At 38.9% G+C, this 11,429-nt stretch overlaps 1 gene segment (V, D, J or C); it reads left to right on the top strand.

Annotated features, from left to right (window-relative positions):
* Positions 1–6,491: 6,491 nt before the first annotated feature.
* LOC115439346 (Ig kappa chain V-V region L7-like) lies at positions 6,492–7,469 on the top strand. The segment is given in 2 exon segments: positions 6,492–6,611; positions 6,704–7,469. Coding segments are annotated over 2 exon segments (381 nt in total).
* Positions 7,470–11,429: the final 3,960 nt, after the last annotated feature.

Raw genomic sequence — 11,429 nt, 5'->3', positions numbered from 1 at the left:
CGACAGGAACTGAACTGTTTTACAAGTACTGACCTCAGGAGGTAAACAAGAACAGAATGGGAAATAACTTTAACTGCTTTAATCCTGTTTCAAAAGAATCCAAACTTGTCAGGAGAACCATTTTGTAAAAACATTACAACCACTGAGGATTTTGACCTGACACCAGTCTATGTCCAAAATGTCTTTTGCCTTTAAACAAGACCAAACCCGGTTTCACAGGTAGTAATGGCACCCAACAAGTCGGACTCAAAATCTTTGTAGTTTGTGTGATGGTCAGGCAACTTGATGGTCTCAAAGCATGTCAAGGCCCTGGGGAGGTGGCCACTTGCCACCTTCACGATCAACTCCTCTGGAAGGACCTCCCAACCCACCCAGAACTGCAGAAGATTTTTCAAGTGCTCTGAAGACGCTGAAATAAAGACAGTACAGACCTGTGAGACACGTCTTCTATACACAAGCATCACACTTGTACTTTCAGTATAGCTGAATAATGAAGTGTTGCTTAATGGAAAAACAAAACAGCAATGAAGAAATTAAGGTAGGTGTTAGTTTTTTTCCCAGTTGCTAACAAGCACTGAGCAACACTAAAGCTATTACTTCAAAACAATCATATGGTCTGTTTTCCCAACAAAAAGAGAATTACAAAAATCTATTTTTACCTTTAAAATTTAAATTAATTTTTCACATTTTACTTGACTGTCCTTAAGTATAACAGTAATGCAATATGGTAATTTCAATATTATGTACTGTATTGTGACTTCTTTCCTCATAACAATGTAACAAAATAAACTTATTTGAATGAATTTTTTTATAAATATAACATTTATTAACAAAAAACATACACACATACACAATGAAATAATTTTGCTGCAAACATGTACAGTATGCTCAGCCTTACTGGACAGTACTGTGGGGGTTATATTCTTCCTTCTCTCCTGCATTTGGCCAAAATGTCTTCTATGTATGAGAACTTTAATGGACATACATATATAGGGAGATTTAGATCTGACAAAGAGCAAACAAAATTTAATTACAGTTTGACTGATAGACTTCTGTTTCACTGACCATGTCAAGAGTTTTGACAATGTGACTTCAGTTTGGCCCAATACATGTTAGTAATCTAAACAAACAAATAGTAAAAGGATAAGTATTTGTAGGCATTAGTAAAAATGCAAAGCTTACAAAACATACCATGTTCAATAAAGGTCCTGAAGTAAGTCGTGACTCGAGTGACGGCCTCAACAGAGACATCATTTTCATAGTCATCAGAATCTGGATTTGGTGTGGGCCATTTTATGTGGGCAAGAATCATCTGCAAAGACAGAAACTGGTCTGAAGTCTTCCAATTCATACTTGGGAATAAAAATACAGGTCAAGTATTCAAAAACAGGACTTACTAGAAGCACTCGGAGAGCGCAGACCTCCGCCAAGGCTGATCAGTGCCCCCCCCCCCCCCCCCCCCCCCCCCCCCCCCGTGGGCCCCCCACGCCAACGAGGTTATGTTTTTGCCAGGGTTTGTTTGTTTGTCTGTCTGTTTGTCTGTCCGTTAGTGTGCAACATAACTCAAAAAGTTATGGACAGATTTTGATGAAATTTTCAGGGTTTGTTGGAAATGGGTCCCCCCGTGGGCCCCCCCACCCCCGATCACCACCAAAATTTAATAATTTCTTCCTTATCCCATTTCCAACAAACCCTGAAAATTTCATCAAAATCTGTCCATAACTTTTTGAGTTATGTTGCACACTAACGGACAGACAAACAGACAAACAAACAAACCCTGGCAAAAACATAACCTCCTTGGCGGAGGTAAAAATTGCTGTAAGAGGTTATTTACTAAAACAAATCTCACACCTGGGGTGTGATCTCAGCTTCCTTCTCACAAGGGAAAAGCAGCTTCACCACATCCGATCTATTGGACAGAAGTGGCCTGTGTCCTTCAGTCCCTTTCTTAACTGCTTCACTTGTTTTGCTGATCGCCCCAGAACCTGTTTAAAACTAGTGGCCTAGTCAAAGTCCGGACTTGAATCCGATTGAAATGCTATGGCATGACCTTAAAAAGGCCGTTCATGCTCGAAAACCATCCATTGTTGATGAGTTAAAACAATTTTTTAAAGAAGAGTGGGCTAAAATGTCTCCAGAGAGATGTGAAACACTCAGTGCTAGTTACAGAAAATGCTTGATTTCAGTTGTTGCTGCTGAGGGTGGCCAAACCAGTTATTAGGTTTAGGGGGCAATTACTTTTTCACACAGGGCCAGGTAGCTTTGAATAGTTTTTTTTTTTCCTTAATAAAAAAAACTCATCATTTAAAAACTGCATTTTGGGTTTACTTGTGTTATCTTTGTCTGATATTTACATTTGTTTGATGATCTTAAACATTAAAGTTGGGAAAAATGCAAAAAAAATATAGAGTTTGAGAAGGGGGCAAATACTTTTTCATAGCACTGTATATGACAACCAGGGTCTGGTATTCCTCTGCTAAAGTTAGTTTATTTTCTGAGTTACATGTGAAATTACAGTATTTAATCAAGAAATAAAAAAGGTGTACCATCAGCACATTGATCATGCAAACACTTAATAACTTTGTTAATAAATACTGTAAGTGAATGTGGCCTACTGTGTTCTTTCTCTACATGTATAAAAAAGTACTGTCTGTTATGGTATTCCAAATGGCATCTGGACTTATAACTAATAAATAGCACAGTGATGGCTGGGCATAAAACACTAAAGCACCTGACCTCATCATGAGCTGCGTCCTCTGGAAATGAAACCATTCTCATGCCAAGTCCTGCCTGGCAAAACTTTAGCTGCTCATCTCCTTTGGAGTCACAGTTGCAGGAGAGGGAAGGACAGAAAGCTGAAAACACTGCCATTTGCGAGTGACTGTACATGGTGCATTTGAAAACCTACGCTTTCCCCTGAAAAGACCTGGAAAAGATCTATGGCAAACAATTAAGAATAATTACAACTACTGTGTGTCATATGTATGTATTGTATTCAGTTCTACTCATTGATAAAACTCTGCAAAGTGGCTCCAATGCAATACACTGTATTAACATTGCGAACTTTGGAGGGAATAGCATATTTATTTAACTATTAATCTACCTTTGCATTTCTGATGATACTGATGTTTGCATACTGGTGGCTGTTCTGGTTGGGGGACTGAAAACAGCAGCTGTGCTGGGTGGAGGACTGAAGACAGTAGCTGCTCTTGGTGAGAGGTTCCCAGGTGCTCCTGCCTGACTACTGCCTCCATCAAGATGTTGTTGGATGAGTGTGATCAGGTTTCTGGCCACAGACACCACATTCTTCTCTGAGCCGGCACTCTGACCCTACAGAAATATCACACACAAGATTTTTAACCTGTATAACAAATGCAAAGCCCAAAGACAATTACAGATAGCTACTGATTATTTACGTTCACCGTCCCACTGACTTTTCAACAGTCTTAAGGAAAATGCACACTTGCACACAGTTACACCAATTCAGAACTCGTGATTACTGGCCTTTAGTGCAATTTTAACAATGTGAGTAACCATGTACAATAATGTTGGGAAATGTTAGGTAAACTAATCCCTTGTTGTTGTCACAAGTTCACTCTCTTTTGTTGCTGTTATCCTGCCCCAGCTTTATGACAAACGCTGTAGGCTCCCAGCTTATTTATCTTGAATAATAACCAAATGTTTTGCCTTCATGTTAAGTCGCAATGATGTTACGCTGTGACTTTCAGCAGCGCCCATCTCTGTGACCGAGGACTGCTAATCTGTGGCATTCATCTAAGCTAGGTCTGTTAGCTAGCTAGTGCAACCCGATGAACGGTTTGCCCAGCAAACGCAACTTGTTCACAGATCTCGATAATGTTGTATTTTTAGAAAGCTCAACAATATTACTGATTAAAAAAAAAAAAAAAAAACTGCAGAAAAAAACCCAGAAACAAATATACTTACAGCAAGCAGCTGGGATTCCATCGCCCGCAACTTTGCAGGTACACGTATGTCTATGGGTACAACCACCCAGTGACATGCAGTGGGGTTCATGGCTGGGGAGGCACTGACTCTTTCAGAGCCAGATCTACAAATATATATATGGTATATATATATATATATATATATATATATATATATATATATATATATATATATATATATATATGGGCTCTGCATCAAGTCTGCATAGGTAGACTGGCAGGAACTCAACAAGAAACCTTCAAAAAGAGCCATTTCAAACTAAAAATAAAAAAAGTTTATGGTCTTACCTTTATTTGTACATGAAATCCATGCGCCGATCCTGGTGAATTAAAGTGTATAAAAAAGAACGAAGAAGATTATAAGCGCATGAATCTGTGGACTCACAGGCGCCATCTATCATGAGGCAGGGGTACTGTTTGCCTCCCCTAGTGACTTTTTCACTGTGGTTTTATGAATTATCTGCGAGCCTAAACACATTACAGAAATATATTCCATACGTTATGCAGATTATGGAAGGATAGAGCACATAATCAGAGTGTTTGAAAGCATTTTAACTGCGATATACAGAGGGACAGCGACACAGTATTTTCATCGGGTACCAGCAGAGTTCATGAGGGGAGGAGACAGTTCTCCTGGAGGCACAGCACAGCGCTGCCTCCTCCCTGTATTTGAATGGAGCATGCTGAAATTCTGCTATTCTAATTGACAAAAAAAAATAAAAATAAATAAAAATATTGGATTCGAACGGAAAATGAGTTTATAGGACATACCAGCTGACAACGATCAACATTTATTTTATTTTATAGTCAAGTTTTTTTTCTTTTCAAGATTGACAAGGGAGGCTCTGCCTCCCCTGCCTCCTCTGACTGCACGTCACTGCAACCACCACTAAGCCCAGTAATGTCATGTACCCTTAAAATACCGCCAACTGGTGGTATGTAGGCTGTATTACTACCAATATAAAGAGCGAGCAAAGCCGAACGCAGCCAGAATGAGGGAGCCTGTGAGCCTGAGCCCAGGGCAGCCTGAGCCCAGGCACACAAACCCTGGTTTTACAGACAAATCCCGCTACGCATTTGTGGATCTGTCACGGCAGAAGTGTAGCAAAATTCACGTGTGTAAAGAGAGCCAATCGAGAAGCCGCTTGACTTGAAACCAATGATTTGTCTGTATTTCTGGGTCTTGTAGTGAAAATACTTTGACTTTTCAAATCTGATTACACACACACAGGTTGTTTTACACATTTGCAGATTGTTGTACAGACACAAATCTCATCATGCATTTACAGATTCATTTACACATTTGCAAATCCGACTGCGCACAGACAGATTGAAATACGGACACTCAACTCTCCACACGCATTTGCAAATAATATTGCTACAATAATGGCCCCATATAAATCCCTCAACACTGCTGATATCATGGTAGACTTTGGCCTGTTCCACCGGTTGGCTGCTTTAGGTCCATAACATGCATCACCTTCTAGTTCATATATCAGATTACCAAAACTAAGTTCAATACTATAGGGATTTATCAGGGCTGCCAACTTCTCCTTGGAGTGAGATTTGGTGGGTGTGACCCAAATTCTGCCGCACACGCAGCCACACAAGACAGAGGCTTGGACATAATTAAGTGATTGGTGTCATGTTTCCTCCTCCATGTTTCTGGTGGTGGGGTGGCATTCTGTAGATAGACAATACCTAAGCTACATTGGGTAAAGCACAAACATGGCTAAGGTTTGAATTCAGCACATTTGATTTCCTACATTCTGGTTGATTTTGAGGCGACCTCTGTACAAAACCTAAATCCATTCACATTCATATCCTATTTCTTGACTTCACAAATAAACATGGGGTGAACATTCAGCTCAGACTCACCAACAAAGCACCAAATTTGGGCTAAGCTCCACACCGGAAAACCACAGCTGAACCTAAATGACTGCTAATATACCATCAAAGCATAATTTATAGACCCATGGAGCAGATTTAAAGGTAGATTCAGGGTTGAATATACTTTGATTAGTATTACTGGTTTGTTATGATTTGGCACTATATAAATAAAATCTGATTGATTGATTGATTAATTGATTGTCAGTGATGTGTGAATCCCTGTGTCTGTGCATCATTTTCACTGTTGAACTCACAGTTTGTGTTGGTTTTCTTTCTAATATTCACTGCAAAAAGGATTTTCAAGAAATTCACCAAACTTCTGTTTCTAATCTTTTGCCTAAAAACAAAAATATCCTTGACAAGACACTTTTGCACTAGAAAATTAACCTTTGAAGGAAACAAATCTAACTTTTCCTCAATGAGACATTTGAGTTGATGGAGTTTCTATTCACTAGTAACCAGCTCTAAGGTCCAAACACTGATGTGCACCTGCACACAGGATGTGCTCCTCCGTCTCTATGGTAACCAGCCCTGCCTCCTCTCCCCTCTCCAAACCACAGCGTGGCTTCGGCTGAGCCGCAGGGGCTGATGGGAGGTCGGAGGAGTTGTTCCAAACCGGGCGGCCTCGGTCTGATGTCACAGCTCGTCCTGCTTCGTCCTCAGCTGCAGCAGACGCCACTTCTCCCCAGGTTCACCAGAAGAAACCACACAAAATGCTTCTGCTGCTGCCGGCTGTTCTGTGCTGTCTGTGTTCAGGTCAGTGTTTCCAGCCAATCAGGAGCAACAACACTCTACCTGTACAACACGCCGGCATAGTAACCTTCATCCACACCTCTGTTTGTCTACAGCGCTGGTTGTCACGGCAACACAGCTGATTCAGGAGGATGTAACACTGACCAGGAGAGTCGGTCAACAAGTCTCCTTCAGCTGTGGAGGAACTCAGAAGTGTTCGAGTTTTACAGGCTGGTTCCAGAAGAAAGACACAGAAACAGTTAAACTGATTCTCCGTTTTAAGGGCGACGGTTTCATTTATAACAATAATAATCATCCTCAGAAAGCTGACTTCTCATCTGTAGATAAAGGTAAAGGTTATGAGTTGCAGATCCAGACAGTTCTACCCTCTCATTCAGCCTCATACTACTGCGCCTGTTATGTCAGTTTACCCACAGTGAGAAAAGACACCTGAAGTCTGTACAAAAACCTCCAGATGCACAAACATCAACCAGCATTAGTGACATGAACAGAACAGCAAACCTTGACAACCATCCCATATTTCAGTTCCATCTCAGACACAAACTAACTGATCTGAGGACACTTTGAATCCCATACATTTCATATTTTCAAGTGAATTTGACACATTTGAACAGGTTTAATGTTGGAAAAAACTGAGCAGAAAAATCCCAATCCAAAGGACAAACACAATCAACCTGAAGAGTCATGGACACGGACCAATGCTGGACTCAGAGTTGGATCCATGAAAATGAACAGTCCATGAAAACCACTGGTGTGTTTGTCCAGTTCAAAGCTCAAGTGAATCCTCTGGAGACCATGAATGTGAATCCATCCATCACTGGGTCCAGATCCAGTCCATGTGGACTAAAGGACTGAACAAACGGTCCAACTGATGCACTAAAGACAAAGACAAAACTGTCCTGTTGATGTGAAAATGAGACAAACACATCATGGATTTGGAATCTGATCCTGGTTCGGCATCTGGACACATTAAGCCCACGTCAGCCCACGGCGTTGATGCCTACAGGTTTTTGTATGAACATATTTCAATGTGAAAGGATTTAATCACTTCCTGATCTTTGGTTCTGGGACTAAACTGTATGTAACAGGTAAGAATCAACATTTAATATCATTTATTTACTTGTAAATATGTCAAATGTGTTTAAAGTCAGTTTGTGCTGATTCAGGTTTGACATGTTTTTATTTTATTATTTAAAGTTAATAATTATTTTTGCAGGTTTTTTTATATAAATAAACTTTAATTATATTTTAAACTGTCTCTATTCAATAGAAAATATTTTTCATAAAAAAAAAACAAAATGTGTATTTTTATTATTTTATAAAACCTGATAAAAGTGAAGTTCAATCATCTCAGTCATTCAGAAACAACTGAAGATTAAAAAACATCTGATACATGATGTAAAAAATAAATTAAATTGTATTGTAAAAGCATTTTAAATGTTAAGTTAATTGTGACAAAAATATAAGTTCAATAATATGGTATAAGTATAATGATACTGTTATTTACATGTCAATAACCTGTATTACAAACTGTTCACATTAAGACAAATGGACACAATTATATTATTAATTATAATGTTCATACATCAAGTCATTAGGTTACATTATTTCAAAATAAGTCAACATTTATTTATGTGGTTGTTTTTACATACACTTTTTAACACAAGTGACAAATTCATTTGTTTAAAATTTTAATTGTGATTTTATTTTAAAATATGATGATCATATTGTTCAAACATCTCAGTCATTCAGACAAACCTGCAGATTCAAAAACATGTTTTACATGATGAGAAAAATAAATGGAATCATATTTTAAATGCACTTTTAATGCTCAGTGGTGTTAAATATGTTAATTGGGTAAAATATAAGTTTACATTTGCATTTTACATGATAATGAATGTGTTTAATTAATAGCATAAAGACTAAAATAATACCCAAATACACACTTATATTTACATTTGTGTCTTACACATATATTTATTCTATTTAATAGCCTATGTTATGTGAAAGTACTATAAATGGAACTAATAGTAAAATAGCTGTTAATAAACATATAAAGGTAAATATATTGAATCAATTAAATCAGATATAATAAATATGTTGTACTTCACTGTTTCATGACTTTAACATCTTTATGTCATAACTTTTGTTAATAAATAGCTTCTGTGATTATATGATGATAAACTGACAGTTTTCTTTGATCAGATAAAATATGTTTGTGTTTTGAGTGTATTTTATCTTATTTTTGGTTTATTTTAGTGCTTTTGTTTGTGTTTTTAGTGTATCTGATCTTATTTTTGGTTTATTTTAGTGCTTTTGTTTGTGTTTTTAGTGTATCTGATCTTATTTTTGGTTTATTTTAGTGCTTTTGTTTGTGTTTTTAGTGTATCTGATCTTATTTTTGGTTTATTTTAGTGCTTGGGTTTGTTTTTTTGTGTATTTTAACTTATTTTCTGTTTATTTTAGTGCTTTTGTTTATGTTTTTAGAGTATTTGATCTTATTTTTGGTTCATTTTACTGCTTTTGCTTGTGTTTTTAGTGTATTTCATCTTATTTTTGGTTTATTTTAGTGCTTTTGCTTGTTTTTAGTGTATTTTATCTTAATTTTGGTTTATTTTAGTGCTTTTGTTTGTGTTTTTTGTGTATTTTTGTGCATGTTAGTGTGTAATAGCTCTAATCATTCATGGCTGGAGGGGTTCAGGTATGAGCTTTAACAGTTGATTATTTCTTCATTCATGGTGCGCTTCTATAGTTCAGTGGTGGTTTCTTGGTTAGTCCATGTTGCTCACCATGTCCACCTTCAGATGATCCGGTGGTGAAGCCCGTGGTGGGCGTGTACCCGGCAGCATCCATGGCCCTGCACGGGAAGACCTCCCCGATGTGTGTGGCCTCAGGAACGTTTCCTCCTGAGGTCCGGTTCTCCTGGAAAAGACAGAAGGACAACGGAACTGAGGAGGATCTGCTCGACACCCAGGGAGAACAGCTGGAGGTCCAAGAGTCTGGACAGAGAATCTCCATTAGAACCATCCATCAGAACCACAACAGCTCATATAAATACTGGTGCATGGTCCAGCACGAGAGGGGACAGACCCACCAAGGTGAAGGTTCTGGACGGGGGGGGGGGGGGGGGGGGGGGGGGGGGATTTCTGTGGGTATTTCATGGACCACTGCTTTAGAAATAGACAAGCACATGTCCAACAATCTATTTACAGATACTTAATAGTTAATAGTTGAGTTTGGTTTGATTTTCAGGATCCAGTTAATTCCACCTCCATTATCATCTGTATAATGGAAAAATACACATTTACATACATTTACATCCAACAATAATGATCAGCAACGCCCCCCCCCCCACACACACGCACATACACAAATATAACTATGCGATTAATTGTGATTAATCACAGAAATCCATGCGATTAATTGCAATTAAAAAATTTAACCGCTGTCCGGCACTAATATATATATATATATATATATATATATATATATATATATATATATATATATATATATATATATATATATATATACATACAGTACAGGCCAAAAGTTTGGACACACCTTCTCATTCTTCGCATTTTCTTTATTTTCATGACTATTTACATTGTAGATTCTCACTGAAGGCATCAAAACTATGAATGAACACATGTGGAATTATGTACTTAACAAAAAAGTGTGAAATAACTGAAAACATCTCTTATATTCTAGTTTCTTCAAAGTAGCCACCCTTAGCTCTGATGACTGCCTTGCACACCCTTGGCATTCTCTTGATGAGCTTCCAGAGGTAGTCACCTGAAATGGTTTCCACTTCATAGCTGTGCCTTGTCAGGGTTACTTAGTGGAATTTCTTGCCTTATTGATGGGGTTGGGACCATCAGTTGTGTTGTGCAGAAGTCAGGTTGATGCACAGCTGACAGCCCTATTGGACAACTGTTAGAATACATATTATGGCGAGAACCAATCAGCTAAGTAAAGACAAACGAGTGGCCATCATTACTTTAAGAAATGAAGGTCAGTCAGTCTAGAAAATTTCAAAAACTTTGAATGTGTCCCCAAGTGCAGTCGCAAAAACCATCAAGCGCTCCAACGAAACTGGCTCACATGAGGACCGCCCCAGGAAAGGAAGACCAAGAGTCACCTCTGATGCTGAAGATAAGTTCATCTGAGTCACCAGCCTCAGAAATCGCAAATTAACAGCAGCTCAGATTAGAGACCAGATGAATACCACACAGAGCTCTAGCAGCAGACACATCTCTACAACAACTGTTAAGAGGAGACTGTGTGAATCAGGCCTTCATGGTCAAATAGCTGCTAGGAAACCACTGCTCAGGAGAGGCAACAAACAGAAGAGATTTATTTGGGCCAAGAAACCCAAGGAATGGACATTAGACCAGTGGAAATCTGTGCTTTGGTCTGATGAGTCCAAATTTGAGATCTTTGGATCCAACCGCCGTGTCTTTGTGCGACGCAGAAAAGGTGAACGGATGGATGCTACATGCCTGGTTCCCACCGTGAAGCATGGAGGGGGAGGTGTGACGGTGTGGGGGTGCTTTGCTGGTGACGCTGTTGGGGATTTATTCAAGATTGAAGGCAACCTGAATCAGCATGGCTACCACAGCATCCTGAAGTGACATGCCATTCCATCCGGTTTGCGTTTAGTTGGACCATCATTTATGTTTCAACAGGACAATGACCCCAAACACACCTCCAGGCTGTGTGAGGGATATTTGACCAAGAAGGAGAGTGATGGAGTGCTGCGCCAGATGACCTGGCCTCCACAGTCACCAGACCTGAACCCAATCGAGATGGTTTGGGGTG

The sequence above is a fragment of the Sphaeramia orbicularis genome, chromosome 19, assembly GCF_902148855.1.
Source record: "Sphaeramia orbicularis chromosome 19, fSphaOr1.1, whole genome shotgun sequence".
In the NCBI taxonomy this organism is placed as follows: domain Eukaryota; kingdom Metazoa; phylum Chordata; class Actinopteri; order Kurtiformes; family Apogonidae; genus Sphaeramia; species Sphaeramia orbicularis.
This window is presented reverse-complemented; position numbering and strand designations above follow the sequence as displayed.